This window comes from Sprattus sprattus (assembly GCF_963457725.1).
Source record: "Sprattus sprattus genome assembly, chromosome: 4".
In the NCBI taxonomy this organism is placed as follows: domain Eukaryota; kingdom Metazoa; phylum Chordata; class Actinopteri; order Clupeiformes; family Clupeidae; genus Sprattus; species Sprattus sprattus.
The window spans coordinates 20,756,693-20,782,502 of NC_137923.1; the positions used below are offsets into that span (position 1 = coordinate 20,756,693).

Genomic DNA, 25,810 nt, shown 5'->3' on the forward strand with positions numbered 1-25,810 from the left:
CACTCTTTCAGTTAAATTAATGTATTTCCCATTTCATTTCATTGAACACTGTCCTTATTCAGTGTAGACTAGGCCGTATGTTTAGTCAGTAACTTTGTGATATAATAAATTAATTAAAATTGGGCATGCTGGAATTCAAACCTGATCATATGCTTGGTAGGCAACAATGTTTACCACTGAACAACTATTACACTTGAACACCAGAAAATACAGACTATTTAGCCACTATTGGCCACGGATCTGGAGCAATAGTGCCAATCTTTTTGGCACGGAATTCCGTACCAATAGTCACTCCGTTTGTTAAAATTAAAAACAGTCTTGAGAGCTTTTCCAGTTACGTCATGTACCGGAAGTGAATCCTAAGTAAAGCCCCGCCCTCTTTAAAAAAACCTGCCGCAGTCAAAGTAGATGAGTCTGCGCAGTGACGGATTCCTTTTGTTAAAAGGTAAGAAATTGCATGGCGCATGCTTCCTTCGCAGTTTAGATAATTGTTATCACTTGCAATTCTCAATTAAGTCTTTATTATGTAGATACGTGAAGTTTTCCTACAGAAAGGCGTGAGTTTACAATTGTCGCTAGTCGCCTATCCATGCATCTTGTCCGAAGAACGCGCAGCAGGGTGTGGAGTCGTGCTACTAGCTAGCTATTATGTGTCTCCCTCGAGCTGATGAAGTGAAAAGCGGGCATGCGGCCTTGTAAGCTGTTTCGGTAACATTAAAATATTCCGTTTCAAAGTGGCGTGAAGCATTTTACTTTTTTACATAGTTGTCTGTTTCATCTGCTCGGACCGGCGAAGATGTTGAACTGCATGACATCTATATTTTACACTAATTCGGCAACTGTTGGCTAAGTGTTAAAAAGGGGATTTACTTTGCGCTAACATGCTAGCAAACTATTGCAGTTGGCAGTATCTTGCTTGCGAGCTAACCTGCAACGTTGGCCATGCCAAAAATGTCTCGATCCAAGCACTGTCGTTCAGCTAGCTATCAAGATTTCTTCTTATTTACTAAGTTCACTGAAAGTACATTTTATGAGGCCTTGTATAAGCCAATGAGTAAAAGTGTTGCCATTGATATGTGCCGAATCAAGGTCGTGCCACCTAAGTAAGCTAATTGAACCCTCCAATGTTTACCCTTTATCAATCTGCTTTGTATGTCCTTCGATCACCTACCTTGCTACCGGTGCAGATGCGTCTACCTACTGCTTGTCATCTCGGCAGATGCTCGAATTCGCTGGTTGTCCTCCACGACTGTTGGTTCAGCTGAATGAAAACTGTTGACGTGTCTAACTGACATATTAGCTCTTCTTACGTCGTCCTCTAGTTAGCTTCTAGTTTCTATTTGAAATGGCTTATGTTACCAATAGCTAAGCTTAATTGCAGTTCACCTGTTTTATGCAGTCCTGCTATGCATTGGTCGGTTAATCTCGATTAGTTAGTTAGCGGTTCTGTCACCCAAATAAACTCATTGTCATCACTCTGTTTACACCAGTAAAACACTGCATGCATGCTCATGTGTATACCAGAAGTTGTGAGTTGCGTTGGCCCCATGTCAACGTTGAAATAATGTGTGGGCCTTAAGAAGACTTAATACAGGTTTATTGCGACAGCAAACACGTTACTTATTTAGATGTGTTTATTTCAGAACCCCAGAAACCTAGCCTCCCATCATGGCAGACCATGAACTCGACTCCGACTTCACCAGTGGAGATTCTGGGGCTTCTACCACTTACCCCATGCAATGCAGCGCCCTGCGCAAGAATGGCTTTGTCGTTCTGAAGGGACGTCCGTGCAAGATAGTGGAAATGTCAACATCCAAGACTGGCAAGCATGGTCATGCCAAGGTAAGCACTGAAAATGTGCTGTTGGTTTCAGAGGTCATGTGACCAGTATTGGTCCAGAATGTCTGCGCAACTAATGTGAGCTGAAGTGGCTCTTGTTAACAATGATTAATGATGGTGTCCTTGATATTTTTAGGTGCACATGGTTGGAATTGATATCTTCACTGGCAAGAAGAATGAGGATATTTGCCCTTCCACTCACAACATGGATGTCCCAAACATCAAAAGGGTTGATTACCAGGTAGGCTCAGCTTTGCAAGTGATCATAAAGTATGTATTATCTGCAAAGACAAACACTATTGGGGTTAAATCTTAAGTGACGTCTCATTCAGAGTTGTAGCTGATAATTGTTAGAACTCTGAAGACCTAAAATGATCTTGTATTTTCAGTGATTACACATACCAAACCACTATTCTCTCTAGTTTAGTGGTGTTAATGTATGAGATATTTTCAACTTCACTACAATACTTGGAAAATCGTGAAATTTGGACTATTTTGGATACTGGATTTTTTTGGGGGAGGTGGTAGTTATTCAAACACCTCGAATCTTCATACATTATGAATTTGACCCAACAGTTTTTGTTTGTCATAATTCATTTGCCATCCTTAGCATACTAGCTAACATTCTGAACCAACAGTGGTTAGGGAAGACAGGGGTGCTTCATTTTTTATGTGTGTGTGTACAATCACTAGTGTGCACACTTGATGTCAGCAGTAAGCTGGAAGGTGTCTGGATATAATTCACATTGTTGAGTATCTATACTGTTTCACCTATTCACAGGGGTTAAATTGGGCCAGGGCTGTCTGGGCTCAGCAGTGGCATATACCCTCTTAAGTTTCACTTTTTCCACATATCTCTTTCAAGAAGGTACATATATATTTTATTTTTCCATTAGGCTGTTATGTACATTTTATATTGAGAATCTCAAATGTAGAAACTTGCGAACATCAGAAGCTTTATAGGGTTCCGCTGTGTACTGTCAATTAATTCATTTCCCAGAGAGCCACTTTGCAGATCAGCACGCTCTTTTGTCAGATGACGCAGATACCAGATTTAAAGCTAGGGAGAGAAATGGATCAGAAACTGATAGATTTCCTCTTGTTTCCTAATTTAATGTATATTTGTTCAAGTAAATATTCAAGTTCTAGTTAAACTCTCGCTAGCATGGTTTGAAGTATGAATGTAAGTACATTGTATTGTGGTATCTGGATAATTTGATCAGCAGGAAAGCATTTTGCCTCAAAACAGAGGCTTGATGGAACTTTTATCCTGTAGAACCAGGCTGGGAAATTTAGAGTAAAGATTTAGTAGTAGTCTTAACCTTTTCTTCTTCTTGAAAGAGCGTGCACAAGTAAGGTTATCGTTGACATTTTGTTGACGTTAGTATCTTGAGTTATTTCCAGCAGATACCAATGCAAAGACTCGATGACCTTGGCTCTACACCTGCCAGTGTTGTTGCTGACTGAATCAATGGCAGTCCTTAGGAAAATGCAGTATTGCATCACCTTACTCAAGCTCACTACTGGTCTCCCTTTGGAATGCATTGCCGTGCCATTACAAGGCCGCACATTGTCCCCCTTGGTGTATGTACCCCTTGTCGAACCTGAGGTCTGAGTGTAAAAGTTCAAGTGGCCTCAAGTTCCCTCTCCGCAGGAATACAGCCTCACCCATGTGCTCTCTCTCACAGCTGGTCAACATTTCCGATGGGTTCCTGACCCTCCTGAAGGACAACGGAGACCTTCGTGAGGATCTAAGGCTGCCTGAAGGGGATCTGGGAAAAGAGATAGAGAACAAATTTGAAGCTAATGAAGACATCATGGTAAGCAGTTCTCTCCTGTTGAACCGGTCATTTTTGCTGTTGCTTCATTCAACAGCTTGAAAGTAAATGTTATGGCTTATTTTTTCGCAATACAGCGTCACTTAGAGGTGTACTGTGGGATTTTGCTGTTCACCACCATTAGTCTTAACAGCTCCCTCCCTCTTATTTTAGAGTGCTGCCATCCTCAATTAGCCTGTGGATTGGATTGTGGTCTTGTGTGCACTTATCTATATTTTGAAAAGGATGACTCCTTTTCAGCTCAACAACATCAACATTTTCAGGGACAAGTTATGTAAAATAAAGCAGGTAGAAGAGCGCTCTGAGAGTACTGACCTCTTCCAAGGCCCAATCTTGTTTCTTGCAACATTGATTAAAGTGATGATGGTTTTTCCATAATCTTGCTTACAGACATAACCTCCTTGGCGGAAGTATTTAAACACAAACTGCAAGGCGGCATTCTCTTAATACCGTATTAAGGAATTTTTATACTGCCGCAGCCCTAGTTTAAACCAAACAAAATTAGGCCCCATTGTGGTGAAATGTTTCAATTTGTCACTTTTGTCAAAGAACAGTCATACATAATACAGTCTTTGGTAAGCTTTTGGAATGTAGATGTTTGCACATTAGTTGATGTTGTGATGCTTAATTGACACAAATTATGCTGTGTCTTGGGTAATAGATCCAGCATCTTCTCAACTGAATTTGGCTTTGAAGCATTGCCATGTGTAACACATCTGCAGTATTTCTGTGGTTCGGAAATGTAAAGTCTTTGTTTGAATACAAGTTTTTTTTCTTTTTCTTTAATCCGCCAATAAGTTAGAATTTGAAGTATTCTAGATCTTCTAGTGTAGTCAAGTATATAGACTAAAAGTTTGTGACACGAGATGAAAAGATCTGAACTCGATTCGTCCCCTCCTTTGTCATGTATGTTCAGAAAGGCGAGCACATGTGACAAATTCCAGACAGATTGAAACTTCCACATGGGGCCCGACTGAGGCAGAAGCCTGGGGTATTAGTCACCAATCAGCATTACTTGTGCTGAATGCTAATGCCAACGGTTACCATATGTGATGTCAATCAGCCATGATGTAATCCCAATGGACTCCATCTTGCCTGTCCACCTGTGTAGTCAAGAAATCTGATTCGATGCGCTCAACCTGGAATGGACACACCACCTAACCACATCTCCTCTTACCTGCCTCAGAACGACGGATAGGGATTTTTGGCGATTCAGGTCAAAAAAAGTCCTCAGTTGGACAAAGGGTTTGCTATGCATGTTGGCAACAAAAGGCCAATTGATTACATGCTGAGCATTGGTGTCTGATTTGTGTGTCTGCATTTACACTAGATCCAGTGAAACCTAGGCAACATTTGCACATTAAACATTTGACCCTCTTTTATGGGACAATTTGGCTAGTATGTAATGGCAACACACACACACACACACACAAACAAAGATTACTTTTGAGGTAGTGTACAATTGCTTGTTAGATTTTACCATGTTTTTGAAGGACTGTTTACCTCTGTTTTCCCCCTACAGATCTCAGTTCTATCTGCTATGGGAGAGGAGTGTGCGGTTGCTATCAAGGCTATGACCAAGTAAACCAGTCAGGAGCAGGCTGTTTGGGCGAATACCCATCACCAGAACGTGTTGGTTTTGAAATGGCACCAAAGCTACGGCCTTTGACAAACAACCTCGAATCATTTCAGTTGAAACCCAAAACCGTGATGGACCTTTTCCCATAATGTCTCTTATGTATGTATCTGATGGCTGATTGGTTGTCTCCCAAACCATTGAGTACACCTCTACCCCCAGCAATCTCCTTCCCACCTCATCACCCCTGCCACCATTTCATTCCACCCTTTCCATTTCCACTTCTTCCATCAACATTCCCTATTTGAAAAACACAAATTATTTTGCTTATTTTCATTCCTTTTAAGGTGGGAAGCATGTTTGGTTTAGGAGGCTGTGAAACGCAGCAAGAGTGCGCCATCGAGAGGATGCATCTTGGTTGGCATGGCAGGCTTTTATTCCAGAATGTGTGCCCAGTTGGTTGCTGCCCTGTACTCTATGCCACCGTCACCTTCCCCATCACATTCCCAATCCTACTTCCATCACTGATTTTGGTCGTAGGTAGCATGCTTTCTGAAGCAGGTGCAAGGGTGCAGTGTTCACCTTGACATCGTATTCCACCTGAACGGTGGCAGTTTTTCCCCATATCCGGTCTGCCTTAAAAAGATTCTTAGTCTAGGTGAAGGAGAAAATGAAACCTAAAAAGCAGACACGGATGAGCTTGCCCATGCACAATTTACCTCTGATTTAAAACAAAAGAAGTTGGTTTGTTGGTCTGTATTTGGCAAAACTATGATGAAATCTACCACCATACTCGAAGCCTGTATCGGTCATCTAGGTAGCTAGGCTCTTGTTTGTTTGTTTTGTTTTTGTTTGGATTTTTCTTTTCCTGAATGTCGCACTGCCACCTTGTGGGCTTGATAGGAGTCAGCCAGGAGAAACTGATATTTACTTTATCACTTGAGGCCTTTTGTCACCAGACTAAGGAGTGTTAACATCAACTAATACCCCTCCAACACAGACACACAGTCTTTCAAGTTTGTTTCTTCATTTTTAATCTGAAATTGAGGTTATGCCTCTTTGTTTACAGCACAACATTTGGTGTTTGCTTATTCTGGCTGAAAATGCGTCCCAACAGGCGAGTCCAAGGGCTACTTGATTTGCCCCTGGAATCTTGGGTTTTACAAAAGTGGGGATTGTGTCTAGTATTACCGTGATTACTTTCTATTCTGAAAAGTGATACACCCCCCCCCCCCCCCAACACCCCCCTTTGTGAGAATATTAAAGAATTATTATTTTCGTTGAGTAAGTAAGGTGACTTCACTTGACCAGTCTTGAGGCAACAGTGCTCCCATTTGCGATGGGTTGACACTGCAGGACCACTACACTTAAGCAGTGTGCCCTAAGCCATATTTCAATGTTGCGAATACTTAGCACTTAATTGACCTGGCCCTTCTCGGAGGTTAATGCGTAAACTCTTTTTTTTTTTTTTCTTCTTTTTTTTTTTTTTTTGGTAGTGGCCGATAGACTGTATTTTGAAATTACAGTGAAGGGATAGGCTTAATGAGTCTTAATCTCTTCAGATGATGTGTAATATTTAAGTAATTTAGCTCAAGTTTAAATGGTGATCGTATTCATTTTGTGAGCACTTGATGTTCAAAAGGATTATTTTTCTTTTTTGGTCTTTTCTTTTTGAGAAAGCTCAATTTGGTACCGTGTCACTTAGTTTTTTTGCTTAATTGTGTACAACTGTGTAACCCCCCCCCAAAAAAAACTAAACATGGTTCAAAATGTAGAATGTCAACATGTTTTATTTGCTGCACTTGTAGAAATTAATTATGTATATGAAGAGATTCTGAAAGTTGCTGTTTTAAAGAGTGTAATATAGTAAATCTGATTGCTACCCCAACCAAAACCATACGTATTCATTCTCCCGTGATGTTTTGCACAGTGTGCCCTCACGTTGTTGTCTTGGAAGGCCTCTGGTAAAGCACAAGCTGAAGACTAATGGCACTCACTACTTCAGAAGCCTTATCAAGCATTCCTTCCCCAGACATTGCATATATTAGGTGGAACAGTAGTAGTGGTATGCTCACATAAACCACTAAACTGAAAGCTCAGTGTCTTTAAATTTTTATTTGCTTTCTCCCTGCTCTGGAAAGACACTACACCCCAAAATACAGCATCACCTATTTGGAAGTAAAAAGGTAGATAAGTAGTGTTTTGTCGTGTTAAATATAAAAAAAGAAAAAAAAAATCCGGCTAGATAGCTTCCGGTGCCCACTGCTGTCTGCATTTTTCTATTTGCACCCCATAGAACAGAAACTCTATTAGTATTTACGGGATAGCATGAACGGAAAAACATTTAGCAAAGTGCATCACAGATTTCCTAGCATGGTGTGTTGCGTAAGCCCTTGGAATGTTTTTCAAACTCACATTGGTTGCGCAAAATGTAGAATTTGGACCTAAGCAAGTTGTAGTGAGTGTATGGAAATGGATTTCACTGCTGTCTCTGATGGCGCTTATTTATGTAATTTCTGTTTTGTGGCCTGTATCGCACCTCAGGACACATTGAACCCCCCTTCATAACGCTGTAGGGTCTTGTAAATACTAAATACTCATCCTGAAAGCATTAACACTTACTACACTATCAAAAGGTCTATCGAAGTTGCACTTGGACTCCTTGGTGCTTGCTTTTGGTGTACATGAAAATGTTTGTATGCCTCTCCGCTGCCATTTCCTTTTCCAAGACAGGACAAATCATGGGGTTTTCCAGTCTGTTTCCATTCCTGAAGTATTCTGTGTGTATACTGATGTGTGTCCTTGAAGGCAGATGTTTCCTCCTCACCCTGGGTGGCAGCAACAGTAATTTGTTCAATGCTTACATCAGGAGTCATTTGAAATTGTGGGTTTACTTATATGTAAATCTCAAATGGCAAACTGTCAATGGTCAAAACGTCTATCAAAATCAATTGGATCTCTGTGTTTGGTCCTGGTAATGTTGGTTGGTGTCTCATTCATAAACTCTTTCATAAGATGAGGGAAGGCAACTGTCCAAGGTTTCATAGATGTGATGGAAGCTTTTTTTTTTTAAATTATTATTATTTTGAAGCCAGGTCTCTTAAGAGCATCCTGCCTTATGTCTTTCATTGTGTACACCTGTTTGTACTGAATGCAAATTCGTTTGGATCGGAATAACTACGGCAACAATATGTGTTGGTCATGTTAATTGGTATGACTGCTTTTGACCACTTTGAGAATAGCCCACTTATGGCAGTATTGCATGAGACTGGCTTACCTTATAAAAATGAAGATCTAAAAAAAAAAAGACGAACTGAACATCAAGATTGTGTCAGGTTTCCAGTGTTCAGTTAGATGTACATATGGCAGTAGATATCACTGGACATGCATTTCTCCTAACAGCAACTCAAATCCTTCTGAGTGAGTAATACGGTTGTATGGTTCAGTGATTTGTTTGTAATCCTTCAGACCAGCTGATACCTGCGGAGCTCTCTGTTCCTCCTCTCCTTCCCCTGCTGTGATGCTTGGCAGTGTGTTTGTTAGTCTTTTTGTTCACCCCTATAAAGTTCAGGGGTGTATTCCTAACCAGGTATCCATCTGAAAGTGTATTGATCTTCCAGTGGTAATGGTGCTTGCCAGGGGTGACCAGTCTTGTGACCCCTGTGCCCATCATGTCCCATCACTCCAACCCTAACCTCACCTAAGAGGACGGCCCTCCTTTCTACACGGTCCGTGGATGGCAGAGAGCTCCAGTAGCAGTCAGCTGATCTGATGGGACTTGGCAGAAGTTGGGCCCAGGTGTCGGATGACTAGATTCAAATTGGAATTACTAGTACAGTGCGAGACTGTTGGTTGATTGAAATTTTGTAATAAAGATGAACATTGTTATTTTACATGCCCCAGGTGAGATAGGAGGGTAAACAAGAGGAATTAATTAGCAATAAACTTACTGGGAAAAATCTGCTTTTGTGTTTTGGAAACATTTGCTGTCATTTTCTGATGCTTCACATAGGGAAGTTAAAGAAAATATAATTGCTTATATTTTGTGTGACACAACACCGCTTAGAAATTCTAACTAATGTGTAAGTGATGACCAACACTGACACTTCACATTAAGTATGGTTTGATGAAGGTAATAAGTAACGAACAGTTTATCTGGCTTATCAAACAAGAGCATCTTTAGGAACGGCTAGTATTAAAAGAAAAGAGTATGAAACAGTAAACTGATATTTTTTTAGTGACGTGTAAATATGTTTCATGTATAATAAAGCTTTTCATTAATTAGCAAGAGTATGATTATTAGAACTAGGCTAAGAGTCCTAGGGATATGTAAATGCATCAAACTAAAACTAGACATATAATAATTTGTTTTGAGTGTACTGGGGATAGACCTTAAAAGTATTACTTCCACAAAATAATCGGCTAGATGTGTATCTTTGCTATTTTTCAATACAGTTATTGGGGACCAGCAGGAGGTCCAGACATCAAGGGATGTCAACAACCACAACAAATGGACAAGGCACTTTGAAAAACAATCTCTGAGGGCAAATTGAAGTAATTTAATTTTAAGGTATGAGAATGTGTTGAACAGGCTACTGTTTCACTGCCTGATCCACAGCAAATCTGATTTCTGTATAGGGTCCAGAAAAGCCCGCAGGCACTTCAATGAGTATGTAATCACCTGTTATTTATAGAAACTGCAAAGATCTTAAGCCAAATTGCCCCTAATTTATTGCAGCTACACCCATGTGTGCCTACTTTCTTGATTTGAACACTAGGTGGCAGGATAATACAGGATAGATCTATGGAATCTTCAACTCTGCGATTGTACTGAAATGCTTTTCTTCCATTTGTAGACACAGCATGCAGGTGGTACCTACGAGGCTGTTTTCCGTTCTCAGTTCTCTTATGAGATACAAGCACAGGGTGCGTGTGCGTAAGCATCTGTGGGTGGGGTGATGGTGGCTCTGATGGTTATTGAGATCGTTGGAACACCATGTGTAGTTAAGTCTGGGGTGGGGAGGGGCCACACATGTATGAATTGAAATAGTTCTGCTCTGAGATCAGCTCCCACATTTGGAGCAGAGCAGCAGCCAGGCTCAGTGCAGATGGGGGTTGGATATTAGCCTTGCAGCCCCGATCGAGCCCATTTCAGCACTAGTGACTTGAGTTGCACAGGAAAAGGCCCAATCCTCGAGCTGCCCGTTTCATCCAGAGCACTTATATTCAAAGAAACTATCCCAGAGCATTTTCACTGCTCATGAAATGAACAGTCCCCGCCCTGTATTTACAATTTTTTTTTGGTGTAATCGGATAAGGACAGGCAAGTTTACATTTTGTTTTAAATCTATCCTCTGTATGCCAGAAATTTTGAAAAGATGAGGTCAGTGTCAGGAAGTAAAAGTGTACGCACTGCATACTTGAAACACAAAGCTTCACTTCTATCATTAGCAGATAAACACAGAATAACCACTGATGTTCTTTTCAAACAAATGGTCATTTATGGTCTAGTTTTAATGCAGTTTTGCCCATAATGCAGCATCTGGACTGTCAGTTCCCAGACAATGTGCACACATGTGAAAGACCCATGTCCTATACAGTGGCACCCCCATGACACTGATACAGGTATTAGGCTGAAGCTTCTATCAAAAAGCAGTTGCATGATAAAATTCCTCTGTTGACTGACTGACTGACTGACTGACTGACTGACAGAAAAACCCTGAGGCTTAGACTGCCTGACCTTGACCTCTGCTAACTCGACCACCTGTAGTCCCCCTGGCTTCTGGAGGAGTGACCTTTCACCTTGAGTGGGGGTGCTTGGCTCTGAACCGCATCTCTTCGAGGCGCTCCCTTAACCTAAGAGCAGCATCTGTATAAGATTGGGGAAAGGAAACCCTGGAGCAATTCCCAATAATGTCTCCCATGCTTCCATTTAAGGTTCTTTCACCGCCTCTTTTTGTAACCTCCTAAAGGACCACACCGCTGTGACTCATCCCGAAAAACAGGTGGGAACTCTGCTCCTTCCCCCACTTTGGGATGAGTATTTCGTCCAATCACCAGTGCAACGATAACCCACCACGTGGCTCCTGTTTTCCTGATGGGCACAAAATAAAGAGTGCTGCTCTGTGCCAGGTCACTCTAATCTGCTTGTGGTTGTTGAGGAAGTGGGCCGCTTAAAGGGCTGTTTGGGGTTCCCAGAGGTCACGGCTGACTGTCTTTCCGTTTTATCAGCTTGTTGTCACCACCACCATCCGCTTTTCATTGGAAATGTTTTCTGTTCTTCACAGATAGTATTTCCAGTCAGTAGAAGGTACTGTGGAACAAAACTGCTGTTCAGATTTTTCACAAATAAGTGGATATGCATACTGACATCTCCATAGCTAAACATTGTTTTAAGCTTGGTGTTAAATGTACAGCAAGTCATTACTTTTTCAGTAATGCTTTTCAAAACCACAATGTGTCCATGAATTGTGGAAATGTCCATGCTCCATTGCATTTGATGCATCTTTCTTTGCATTAAGTGTTATATATAAATACTTTTTTTGTATATGAATAACTTTTTTGAACAAATGCACAATAGTATTTAGAAACACTTTGAATCTTGCTGTTAGAATTACATCATTAATATGGGCCTGAGAGAATCTCAGTATTTCCAAACCCGTCCTCTCCCTATTAAAGCTAGAGTACTGCATCAGAATGAAAGGGGGTGGGGAGGGATGAGGGCCTGTGGTGCAGCCTAAGGCTCTGGCCTTAGCCGTGGCCTCTCCATACACCGGAGGGATGCTTTTGCGCAAATCCCCCCTGGTGTTTGAAGTTTGCACACTTCACATGAGTGGGGGTAAAGAAACCACACCGCTGCCGCATATGAAAATGCTGTGTTTAATAAAATGTACCTTACAGCGGGATTAAATTGCGATCCAGCGCATATCTGAGCCTGCATTCACGTTCCCGTCCATGGGCCTTTGGGAGCCTGTCTGGGAGCTAGTTTCACTCTGCATCCATGGCTCTACGCAGATTTCTTGGGGATCAGACGCTTTCCTTTAAAGGTCCAGGTGGGTAATTTAAGGAGTTAGTTCTCTGGCTTCAGGTCCTGTTTTCTTTGACTTGGAAACTTAGACAGTGTTCACGTTTCAGGCTTGGTGGTGAGACGTAGAGCGTGGAATTGGTTCTCATAGCCACTTTGGGAATGTTATGTAAAATTACATAAGGTGTACTAGAAGGTGGCAGCACATAAAAGCTCCTGGCAAACCAGATAAAGATGAAAGATATATTGGTAAGAAAGCTAATATACGGTCGGTGCTTCAGCAGTGTTTGTTAAATATCTTGTTGTAGGAGTGACACCCCATTTGCATGCAGGCATGTGTGTTTCAGAGTCCCCAAGTGGAAATGATTTAAGTAAATCAGGGTAATCATTAAGCAAATCATTTACTAACAGAAAATGACATATGGACAGATACATCAGCAATACATGGGCTGGTTTGTGTGGCCATGTTACACTGTATGAAGTCCTGAACAACACCTTATCAGTACATCTCGGTTCTGTTCTGTGAGTTCTTATTGTCTCGAGGACAGACCAGTGACTGGTGAGCCATCCTCATTCCTCTTTTGCCTTCTCAATATGGCAGTGCCTGCACTGGCCACCCCCACCAGTCTATGCTTTGTGGTCAAGGTCAGCCTCATGGAGTCCAGTCCAAAAAGTATCAGATTCAGCTGGAAGCCATGGGATTGTTGGGGGAATGTTTGATCAGTGGGCCAGTATGCCGCCCTATGTTGTTCCTGTTCCATTGTTTTTTTTTATCAGTGGCTGTGGGTGTGTGTTGACAAGCGGGGGAGGTTATAGGGGTAGGGAGTGATGGGCACCGTGTTCCTTGAGGTTCATAACAGCTCCTGCATGTCCCTCTCTCTTCCCACTGTGTGCGAACTATTTGAGGTCAGCTATTTGGAAATACAGACTGTGACCAGGCAAACACAGAGTAAAGGAGGAGTAAAAAACAACTGAAAAGTACAATGAGCTCTCATCACCGTAACTTGAGTTATTTCTCTTTTTTTTTTTTTTTTTTTTTTTAAAGCTGTAGTGGGTATGTACTCTGGCCTAGTTCCACCCCGTCATTCGGAGGGTAAAATGAAAGCAGCAGTGGAGGCCCGGGGCACGGTGCCTTTAGAAATAGATTTGTAAAAACAGGGCCCGGCCCTTACACAGCGGTGTGTTTCTATTTTATCTGACGCGGTGATGACTTCTCAGAGCACCTGAACTGGAAACCTCGCTGATGCAGTACAGCTGTGTGTGTGTGTGTGTGTGTGTGTGTGTGTGTGTGTGTGTGTGTGTGTGTGTGTGTGTGTGTGTGTGTGTGTGTGTGTGTGTGTGTGTGTGTGTGTGTGTGTGTGTGTGTGTGTGTGTGTGTGTGTGTGTGTGTGTGTGTGTGTGTGTGGTGTGGTGTGGTGGTGGTGGTGGTGGTTCTACAAAGGCTTGGCCCTCAGCCAGGTTTCTGCGATGACAGCACTGTACCACATGTTGAATGTAGGACATTCAGATTATATTACCTCACTGATTCCTAGGATATTCAGATAATGTTACCTCACTGATTCCTTGGATATCTGACTGGAACATTTGGAAGATATTTGAAATAGACAGCTTTGCTTTGTAATAGGACAGAGTGGCATTGCTGTGAGTCATTTGTTTTATAATATGAGGAATTCAGGTATCATGTCTACTATATTATAACTATATAATAGCCTGATGGAGATTGATAAGAGTGACTGAAGCTTTTAGAAATGTCTGAACCTCTGTTACCTAGAGCCTTTACAGGATGTAAAAGGCTACAACAAATTGTACTCAAGTGTGAGGAGTTTGTTATTGAATGTCAACCGGGGAGCAGCCTGGTTTGGCATGGTAGAGCCTTGTATTGTATGTACTATAGTGCCCCAGAGCCCTGAAAACATCACATTCCTCCCTGTTTAACACTAGCCAGACATTTCCTCCTGAGTTACAGAGTTTATATGCTACTCACCTCATTGGGAGTGTGTTATCCTTGCTCGTACCACCAACTTCTGCTGGGTTTCTGTGATTCTTTTTTCCCCAGAAATGTTCCCTCTGTCTGTCGTTGCTCTCTTTTACTAAACACAAGGGATCTTCTGATATGATCTGGTGCAATGAGACAACTGTGAATGAAAATGACTAGGAATGGAAGTCCCCAAAGGTGTTTATATGAGACTGAGCAGTGTGTGCATAATCTCATCGTCTGAGAACATTCCAGAAGCCCCCTACAGCAGTATTCCCATCATAGCAGCCTTGCACCCTTATCATATGGCAACCAGTGCAATGGGAGAGATCTGCACATACAGCAACACTTAGTTTTACATTATGGGACAAACGCATTACTTATTCCTCAGAGAACACCATGAGAATAATGCAGACAATGAGGTCTATCCGCATGTGGGTATACATCACAAGTGTTGACAACAAAGGAATTCAGCAGCTGCTATGACTCTTAAAAACAGCCTAACCTAGATCATGTTTCAATATCCAGATTATATGAATGGTAAATGTATGAAAAGAAAACTGCCTTAACCTAGACATAGCCTTGCCATATCTGTCAAGTCACTGGCCTCTGAGTGAAATGCCATTAATTAGAGCTTGCCCCTCATATGTCAACACAGATAACTAACCCACTCAATGACTTAATGACATGACCTTTCATGGAGACCTCTTCTCTATCCCCTGAAAATAAACTAATCAAATCTTTCCGTACTTCCATTTGTTCCCAAGACATCTGTCTCAGACGCAGTTTGTGGGGGCTGATTAGCTGCAGATTATTTTCCATTTTAGCACACCTGCATCTGCACGCTGCCCTGTGCTAATGCAGCGTCTCCCGGCCTCACAGCCCCCAAGCAGGGTGTCTCCCAGAGATTCCCTCAGGCGGTTTAGCTGAGGAGAAGCCTGGTCACATCTGGCTTTCAGTCTGTCCTTTGGATCAATGTCAATAAGAAGAAGAGAGAGGGAGAGCAAAGATATAGGTAGAATGAGAGAGCCCTTTGAGATCAGAGGGAGGAGTGCCCAGATTGAAAACAGATGAGTTGGAACTGTGTAGTAGCAGAATGCTCTCTCTGTTTCTGTGCTGTGTGTGTACTTCCGAGTGTGAGTCTCTCTTATGTGTGTGTGTGTGTGTGTGTGTGTACAGAGCATTTATGTACATACACACCTGTAGCGTATACTTTTCCCAAATGTAATTAAAAGTAATTCCATTGTCTTTCAGCAGCTATCGAATGACGGTTTATTGGCCGATTTGCCTCTTGTTTTTCAAGACTGTGGTGTTGAAATTCCTTTCATACGGTTAAAGAGCTTTGTTGTCATTTAGCATCCTTCTTATTTTTGTCATAATCATGCACTGTATCCAGGACTTTCAGTGTGACCGTTTAAGCAGCTGCTAGTGAAAGTGGTCTTCGATAGTATATCTCCTTCAAACCCCACTGTTTTATGTTTATGAGTTAAAAACATGAATTTCCGTTCTTGGACGAGCTTCGTATATCCCCTCCAGGACAATGAACTAATACATGAATTCAGTTCAGATGTATGGATCAACAGTTGTAGCTGGTTTAGCTAGCCAGCTAGTTTACAGCACTAAGTGGGCAAAGACTAAAGAAGTGCACATTAAGAGTGATTTTAGAGTCTGAAAACATTTGTCGTTGCTCTTTTCTACACATTTTCCTGTGAAATTATTTGAGAAGATGCTGTGATCATTACCCATGCCTTGAAAAGTTGAATGGCAAGTTAGACACCCCCAATGACTTTCGGTTACTCTAACTACTGCGTAGGAGTAAGGTTTTCCACATTCATTAGCATTCATCCAGATCAAATGATGAAGTGATTCAGACTGTAACTCCTGGTTGTCGTTTGCTATTTCACCGATGGACCGGCTAATTACAGCCGGTGCTCCAGATTTCAATCATGCAATCATGCAAGACTTTGTTAAACCCTTTTATCTCTTCATAAATAACATGCCTTCATTTGTGCACAGAAGCTATGCAAACTCGATGGATGGGTTCTTCACAGTATATTTGATAGTATTGAAGAGTTGCAGGAGTTTCTGATCTGCTCCAGCTTCTGAGGCCTTTACATCAAAGATTAAAACCCGCTTGTGCTTTCAAAATACTACTGATTTCAGCCTGCAGCAGTGGCTTGTTACATCAATGCCCGCTTCGTGGTGGTTGTGCTGTGTGGGCTTTGCCCATGGGGCCTCTAGGGTCCAAAGTGCCTTGGGTTGTTCAGAGGAAAATTGTGATGTGTTGTCAATGTACATAATGAGCTTTCAATCCCTGGCATATCACATGGGCATGGCAAGGTGACAACATTGCTAAATACGTTTCTAACAATAGATGACTGTCCAGTATGATGTTATGATAAGTATAATGTGATGCCTTTCCGTCAAAAAGCGATCTGTAGTGAGTTTATTGGCATGTCACATCTCAATTTTCCTTATATGTTCAAAGAATCTTCTTACCTCGGCTGTAAATATGAAACATTCACATTTTCTGACTTTCAGTACTAATGTAATTCTGTACTACAATGCATAATGACACATATTATTGTAAAAGCTTACAGGTGAAGCAGAAATCTGTAACATAAGTGCGAGCATTTGTGTGTGTGTGCAGGCGTTCGGGCGTACGTGTATAGGCCTATGTGGTGAATGTTTCTCTGTTCAGACCAGTTTGGGCTGCCTCGCCCAGACCAAATGAAGTGTTCTTCATGGAGGCCAAATTGAGCGCACATGTGCAAGCACCATGATTGTTTTTAGAAGCTCAGTCACGACGAAGTCAAGAAAATAGCGCAACCTCAAAGTACTGTACGTATAGGTCGAAGGTCGATGCCCCCGTGGGAGTGGTAGGCGTTTTTTGCTCTTCGCGGTGGGGAGCGGATGACCTGGAGTGCGCGTCATCAGCAAAGCAGCAAAAACCGGTCGTTTAAAGGAAATGCAGTCCTACCGGGCCGTTTGAAGTGTTATTCGTGACTATAGGCGAACATGATGTTTCAATTAGATTTGACATTAGCGTGACATAAACAATTGAAGGGAGCATGTTTGCCTTTCTTGTGATTCGGATGCTCCGGTTAGAAGATAATGAAAAACCTGGGAGGAATGTTTTAAGGTATATTGTTCTTTTTTCAGTCACTTTGCTATCTTTTGAGTCTTCTGATAAACCAGCCAAGCAGTCCCTAAGGATCCGTTTGAAAGAGGGCGGTACAGTACGGCCTTTCACCAGGTGAAAAAGAGAGAGGGCACATCCGAGTCAAATAAGGCCAGTGTGTCCTGTGTTAGAGTGAGACTGTGATTGAGCCTATAGTGCATTATAAGAACAAGTAAAGGGGATGCTTTAAGAAGTACATTTGGTTCACACCAGGGTCTGTGTCTGTCCTAGACTGATTTTGTGAAATTATCACAAAGATAATTTGAGGTCAGTATTTGGCCTTTTGAGAGCACAATCTGGTCTGACTGCGTTTTCCATTACTGCCATTCACATATGTGGTTATTTGTCATTACCATTCATTGAACTATACCACTACAGTTGCTCTTATGATCAGACAGTTATATATGGAGTGCACGGTTGACAGTTAGTCCATTTTGACTAGTAAAGTAGTGTTTCCATTTTGCTGAAATATGATACAACATGATAAAGTAAACAGGTTGGATAGCTTGTGATTCTGCATGATTTGCAGTGGATGTATAATCTGCACCTCACTCAGTAGATGGCGCACTTCTCTCTCATCGCACTGGCCCGAAAACATTAAGGCAGATAGACAGACTTGACACTGTCTGACAAAAAAAAGGTTTAACTCTAAAATCAGGGTGCTTTGTATTAGATGGGTTAAAGGGAACTTGATTAACACAGACTTTCCAGTATGACTACAAACATAATCAGCAATCTAAAAACAATCAGTTGCCCTGAGAAATCAAACAGTGAATAAGTCCTGTGCTCACATCTGTTCCCCACCTGTCAAGACGAGGCTGCCAGGACAGCTCTGTCTGTCTGTAAACACCCAAGGCTCATAAGTACCTGTGAGCACTCTGCAATCACTCTAGACACTTGTAGTGCTCCAGAAACTCATATTCTGATACTCAAACATGCACCTTAACTCACCACTGTAAAAGGCACTATGTTAGAAAATAGGCCAGATCACCCAAATATATATAAACACCTTTTTTAAATCTGGACTCACCAAAAAAGAGAAAATGAGAAAAAAAATTGCTTGGTGTTTCCTGCCATAGAAATGCCAAAGTTGATTAAAAACAGTATGAGGTTTAGTCAGTGTGACACTGATAATGCATGGCAGACCCGGTGGAGTGAATGTGTTTGGTTGAACATTGTCTCTTATGCTGCATGAGTACTGCCTGGTGTTCTTTGCTGACCAAAGAACTGATGCATTAAGGAACTGTTTTAGTTTTTGGCATAGTGAAATCAACCAGAACTTTTTGCAATGAAGATGAACAATGAAGGCCTGAACCAAAAAAGTCAGTACTACATCTACAACCCCTCCTCAGAACCATATTTGTGGTTATGGAACCAGCCATAGACCTGGTCTGTTTTTAACAAAGTTTCTGAGAGTGAAATCTAATTTGAACAACTTGTCTCTTTACAAGTGTTTGTAACACCCCCACCCCCCCCCCCCAGTTTTCAGTTGCAAGACCAACCCCTCTCATATATTTTGTATGTCCACAAACACTCAAAATCAGTGATTTCTGCCATGTCAGATTGTGCTCTGATTTGACAAACTATCCAAAATATTGCTGATTTTTACATTGGACACATAAACTTGCCACCAGAACACAGAAGAAGGGCAGATTCTCAGAGCAGAACTCTCTATTCTCATTTCTTCCGACTTGAAATATTTTGAAGTCATAAAGGATTTCCGCGGTCCAGATGCAAGCAAACACCAAAGGTGCCGTAACATTGATACGACACGAGGAGAGGAGGGCCTTGTAATTATTTCCTTTAGACGCCCGCCAGGACATTGTTCTTTGCTTCCACACACACACACACACACACACACACAGACACACACACACACAAACACACACACACACACACACACAGTAAAAAGGTCACAGAGCCTGTGGGTTTGCTTATCACTCAGTTTTGTGAGTGTGAGTCCAGCGCATCCTATTTAACAAAAAAAAAAAAACAGTGATAATATTTTGCCGAGGGGAAAACAAGTCCAGATGGAATATTCCACCCAGCAGCTGCCGTGAGCCGATTAACTCACTCTCGCTTCTCTGACTATTGTTTGGTAGGCCTCATCACTGCCTCTGTCAAATAATAAAGGCCAAGTCAAATGTCAAAACAGTCCTTCAGCTCTCTATTATGTTTACACAACATCTAAGAGGGTTTAAGAAGGTCGGAATAGGAAACTTCAGTTTTTCCTGCTCTTTTGTGCACAGATAAAAGGAACATGTTTAGATTCTTGATTGAGGTCTTGGACTATCTGCCCTCTTTTCCAAAACATCTGTTGCATCGACAGCTCTGCACTAGTGGTGAGCAGTGACTTGCTCAAGTGGTGTAACCTGATGCGGTTTTTAACCCCTTTTCCTTCTCTGGTCATGGCAATACATTTAATCAGAGGCACTTTTTCTGCCTTTCTCCTGATGAGGGGGGTCCTTGCCCTTCCTTCCAGTGCTGATTGTAAACCTTCCTACATTGCATTTGTTTACTTCAACGTTCCAGTGAAACATCTCAGATTTGAATCAAGTGGTATGCATATTCAGATGAGATATTTGTCTAATTTGTGTATGTGAACATACATGTGTGGACATATGCATGCACACACCAACGCCTCCATGAATGCCTGAGTGTGTGTGTGCGTGAGTGAGCAAGTGAGTGTGCGTGTTTGTGCGTGAGCAAGTGCGTGTGTGTGCATGTGCATGTGCGTGTGTACGAGCAAGTGCATGTAATACATGTGTGTGCTTGCGTGAGTGCATGCGTGTGAAAGAGAGAGTGCATGTGTGCGTGTGTGTGAGTGTGCGTGAGCAGGCATGTGAGAAGGAGATGTGGGGACTGAATTGTATAAAAGAATGGGGAGCACTCATCGCCGAAGCGTGCAAGACTCTCTGACCCCTGCATTACAGTCAGGGTGACTTTCCTCCAGAGTGAGCCACGGTAGAAAGGCTGAGAGAGAGAGACAGAGAGAGATAGAAAGATAGAGTCATACTTATTCTCAGAGAACCGGGAGCCTTAATTGAATTAGACATGTCGGGAATTCATTTGAAATTCGGCCCATCCTGGTGGTGAGGCACACATAAATGAGCTCTCAGAACTGGACGAATGGATGGAATGTCTCTTTTGTTTCTTTTGTTTCTTTCTTAATGTGTTAAAGATATGATACATTGCTAGCTGGTAGCTGCTATTAGATTAGTGAAGTGAATTTTAAAGGGCTCTCTTTGTCCACTTTCATAGAATCTTGTGTGATATGCCCCCTTTCGCACAAGCGTTTCAGTAGTGTTGACGGCACTTTTTCACATGATCAACTCAAAGCTCACAATACTGCCATGGAATTGGTTGCAAGAATCCCCATAATATTGTCATTGAGCCAAGAATCACAGAAATAAATTGACACTATAGGTTAATCATTTTTTGCAGACAGATGGTGTCAGTCTAGATACTGCATGGCTTATTTGCAATATTCAGTTTTGCAATCAACATTTGGCCGTAGCTACCGGGTCAGTTTCTTAGCTGTTCAAAGGTGAGTTTTGGAGAGAGGCTACTCTTCGCCCACTCAATACTCAAAAACAATGTGGATGTAAATTGTGAAATGGAAAATGTGTCATTGGATATATGTTTTTCTAGACAATACATAAACATATATTCTCATTAAATGCCTGCTATCATGGAAATTGAAAGTAACAATCTATGGTCGATTTACTCAGACTCTTGTTGTCCTAGGTTTCAGAAATGAACTATTGATCCAGCTGTGTGCTGGCCACTAGTCTGTCTTGGGTAAACAAGGTTGCTGTCACAGACTCTTGGAGGAATGGTTCTAGCCCGGGTCCATGTGTGCAGGCAGTGCCCGTTTACATTAGTGCTGAGCAAGCCTGGTATTTGGATTGGCACCAGCGGGTTAGCAGGAAGCTGCCTCTGCCCAAACATGTTTTCTGTGCTCTTGTTTTGATATCACTCTCAACACACTTCCCAAATCATATGGCGTGGCCAAGCTTTTCCCTCTTTCCTCAGGAATCACGCCTCTCGCTAAAGAACAAAACGGCACGGCGTCTAGAAGGAGGCTTCCTGATGGGTGAGTTATGGCCCCAGGCAGCACCCTACCTTGGGGAGAACCTTGATGTAGCTGGGAGTCAAGTACTCCTACATTAGCACAGAGGGCAAAACAGGAAGTCTGTCTCATGCTGCCATGGCCATCCATCCAACGCACACAGCCTCCGCTGTAAACCTGTTCACCACACTCATATCCCATATCTTTCTCTTCCATTCTTTCTTTTTTTTCCATCCCTCCGTCTACATCCTGAGCAAGGACTTGTGAAGAGGGAGGGTTTGCATATTGAGGAAACTAAGAGGGTTGGTTGTAAAGGGGGGTTACTAATGATGTGTGCAGTCACATCAGCACTTTTTTCATTACCAAGACCCCTCGTCAGTGTGAGCTTCAGTATTCTTGGCCTGAAGAAGTTTCAGTGTCCTTGGCCTATTTACACTGAGATCAAGTCAACAAACTTACAATGTTAACATTCAGAAACTCACTGCTCCTCTTTCCCACTGCTCCTCTTTCTTTAAACAGTGATACTCTAATTCATTGTATTCTGGAGAATTACAAACTATGAGAAATCAAACTGCAGTGTTTGCCACTCTGTTCAGAGCCCCCAAAAGGAGCGAAGCTGACTGTTTTTATTTCTGTTGCGAATTAGCATAAATTACATTTTCATTGCAGGCCTTATATAAATTGTCTTAATTTCTGCAGCTGTGATTAACAGCTGTCTTGCCATTGACAGGAACATTAAATTTACCAAGGATACAGGGTAGACCTGAAAGAGAGGGATAGAGGAAAACAACAGCCCTCTAAAAGGGGGAGAGGGTGTAATACCTCTGAGGGGGGAGAGAGGGAGTGAGAAAGAGAACATATCCACAAGATATTCACAAGGGAAAGGTTCTGCCAATTTTGTTCCCTATAATTTGCACCTGTTGCCAGGCTTTGACAGTTTGAGGAGTTTACTGAATCAGGAGTGATGAAGCCCCCATAAGAGTTTGGCCTAAGGGTCCTTCAGTCAAGAGGGGGGGGGCAGGAGGTGAGGAGGAGGTGGTGGCCCAGTCATCACCCAGGGAATGTGTTGCTTGCCTCCCACGCTGTCATGGATGTCCTATTATCAAAGATGGCTGCACGACAAGGCGGTGTGAACATGCATAGTGGCGTGTAAGGAGACAGGAAAAGCTCTTTTGATAATGTCCAAAGAAATGGGGATCGGTTTTCCATCGGTTGTTTGCACCTCCGGTAGGAAGGGCTGCCTGTCTGCTGTGGGTTTCATATTTCAAGGGGAACTGTGCGCACCCTTCTCCCTTCCACAACATGTTTGACATACCTGAAAGGTGTGTGCATGTGCAAAGAAAACAGTCTGGTGGTCGAAGCAAGAGCGAGGTTGAGACGCTGAACCCCAGCGGACCACTGGGATCCTGCCTAGCCTTCCAGTGGTCGTGCTTTTGCTGGCCTCTTTTCTCCTTTCTTCTGTTATCCCTCACTGTGGGCCATCTCCTCTGCAGCAACCCCAGCCCCAACTTCAAAGCTGGCCCCCTCTCGAGCTGATGACTGAGATAGATGGAATTTTCTGTTGCCGTGAAATAAGCCCTTTCAACTTATGTTTTGATTTGCCTCGCTTTGTAACCGGATGAGCAGCATAAAGAGAGTTTTGGAGGTAGGTGGTGGTGGTAATGGGGGGGGGGGGGCTGGGGGGTTGTTGATGAAGATAGTTTCACTTCAGTCTTTTTTTTCTCCTTGCGGTTATTATATGGAAACGTCACCGTTGGGATTTTGGAGTTGCTTGGTGAGGGTCCAATCACCGTCCACCTCCATGGTGTGTATTTTTAGTAGGAATGTTAGTTTGGGAGCGTTCTGCTGGCATCGACGGAACACCCTGATCCATCTGTGTGATGCTGCCTTTCCCTCCCACAACGTGCTCTCTTTCATGGGCTAGATCATGTTCAAATACCTCCCATCTGTGCCATACAGATTTTTTTTTGCACTGGAAATTAAATGTACTCTTGAACCCCCCTCAATCCCTGTACATTTCATTTATAAAGCTTATCTACTCTCTGGTGGGAAAATATTCCTGTAAGAGTGATTCAACTCCACCTCTCAATAACCTGCAGGTTCCTCAAAGCTCATGTCATTTTTTTTTCACTCATAGGTATCAATCAATCAGTTTGCCAGTTAATCAGTGAAAATTGCAGAGCAGGAAAACTTGCTCTTTTAGCCCTCCAGTTAACTGCTATGATTATGTTATTTGTGTGATTGTAGATTTAAAACACACCTTATTATGCTAAATGCAAGCTGTCAATCCCTACAGGCTGCCCAGTGACTAAAAATACAGCCCACTGCTGAGATTGTGTCAAAACCAAATGTTATTGTTCAACCAAAGCTGAGCCTTCTGAGAACAGGGAGAGATGTGATTAATATTTCCTTCCTAAGCTTAAACAAACCTGCTGGAAAAGGCGTAATCACACCTCTCTATCAGAACAGGGAAAGAGGTATTTGCTCTTTCAGCAGAATCTGGTGTTTGCCCTTCTCAAGTTTTTTTTTTTTTAACTCTCCATCAAGTAATAGGGGCTCAGTTCTACACAGAGAGCAACACTCTCTCCAGCCTGGTCACCCTTTTGGTCTCTCACATGTGATCTGGTCATGGCTGATGAGAGAAGATCATTCCCAGGGAAAAACAAGGCATCTCCTGCCCAGTAATGGTGGCGTAGAATAAAGGTAGAGTTATTCCACATAAGGTCTTTTGAAGCATATTAATAGGAATTTGTTTGTGAATTCACCAAGGTGGAATGATTCTCATTACTCTTTGTAAGAGTAAAGCCACTTTGTGTTTGTGCATCTGGTGATGATTCTGAATGTTCTGGCATAAGCATGGTTGCGCTCAGTTATGTGTGTAGTTCCTATTGCAACTTAAATATCTGATGAGAGTGCTTATACTGGGAGAGGATATAGGGGTTTAGCTACCTGATCTACTCTACACTCTGGGAAGTGATTTTGTGATTTGCAAAACCGCTTTTGCTTTGAGAGAGTAATTCAAGATAGTATGTGACTGCCAGGTGTGCTATGGACAGACATTGGAGGGTTCAAGAGATGATGTTCCTTTTTTCAATCTCTGCTACTTCTGCTGTTCACTGCTTTGTATATGACATTAGTAAATATGACATATTGTGATGATATTGACATGTGATATGATATTGTGTGGAGTAAGAAAGCAGAAAAGTTAATTAAAAATACATACCAGCACTACACCACTCTTAAATATCAGACCATTCAGCAAAGTATCCCTGTCAAATTCCTTCCAAGACATGATGGTCCATTAAAGTGGTCATAACCTCTGCTAGCCTGGGGCTCTCCCAACAGCTTCTCCCTGGCCAAAACAAGAGTCCAGGATTAATTGCCTTAAATGCTTTTGTTTTGAGAGCCCAAATGGCATCCACGCCAGAAGAATGTGATAGCCTCCATATGGTCTGAATTTTGTCCTCTATTGAATTCACTAACACACAAGCTCACAAGCTTCCAGACACTGACATCCTAGAGTGCAATCGCAGAATAGAGGTTTGACCTTATCAGTTAATCATTTCCTGCTATACCATTTCCAGATTTCAAAAATTGGATTACTGATTAGGCTCCCAGAGAGAAAAAACACTGGTGACAAGCAAGAATTCATGGCCCCATTATGAGATGTATCTTAGGTCGACTCATATTTTGATTGAAATGCTGAAGCCAAAGGTATGATGGCCATTTCCTCCCAAAGTGATTTTTATTGTTGCAAATTTAAAGCAAAATGGAGGCAGTTGTGTGTTCATTCTTCCCACTGTTTATCTGCAGGTTATTCAGGGATATGTGGCAGGTAAACATCCTGACCTACTGAAGATCTGAAGGACGTTTTCCCCACAGGCTCGGCTAAAAGTAGCCAAAACAGAATAATGGTCAACAACGGTCACTTTGCTGAGAATAAACCCGTTTCTCACTTCATCTGTTGCCTTCATTTCTAATATCCTACACACGTGTGAGTCACACAGAATAGCTCTGCAGAAATTTGGAAAATAGCACAGGGCCCCATCTGATGTGGAGTGAGGAGGAGTGAGGAGGAGGAGGAGGAGGAGGAGAGTGAGTTGATCCAAGTATACGTGTCTGCATCCCAGTGTGTGCGCTGAGGGATTGGGAGTCAGTGCTGCTTCATGATGTAGCTTTATGTTCCTGCCAGATTTCATGGCATGACTGAAGCATCATCCCACATCAGTGGTGGTTAAGACCCCCCCCCCCCCCCCCCCCCACACCTCTCTAATAGGACTGATCCTCAGGACTGCTCTGTTCCCT

The 25,810-nt window shown here is 42.3% G+C and overlaps 1 protein-coding gene across 3 annotated transcripts; it reads left to right on the forward strand.

Moving 5' to 3' along the window:
* Window positions 1-1,526: 1,526 nt before the first annotated feature.
* Window positions 1,527-25,188, forward strand: eif5a2 (eukaryotic translation initiation factor 5A2). Of its 3 annotated transcripts, none has more exons than XM_080836832.1 (4): window positions 1,527-1,842; window positions 1,976-2,080; window positions 3,528-3,659; window positions 25,090-25,188. In XM_080836832.1, the coding sequence occupies exons 1-4, from the start codon at window positions 1,669-1,671 to the stop codon at window positions 25,168-25,170; spliced, it is 492 nt and encodes a 163-aa protein (XP_080692958.1). In that variant the 5' UTR covers window positions 1,527-1,668; the 3' UTR covers window positions 25,171-25,188. The 3 variants fall into 3 exon arrangements, with proteins under 3 accessions (XP_080692958.1, XP_080692959.1, XP_080692957.1); XM_080836833.1 differs by lacking the exon at window positions 25,090-25,188 and adding an exon at window positions 5,200-6,717; XM_080836831.1 differs by lacking the exon at window positions 25,090-25,188 and adding an exon at window positions 4,789-5,163.
* The last annotated feature ends 622 nt before the right edge of the window (window positions 25,189-25,810 follow it).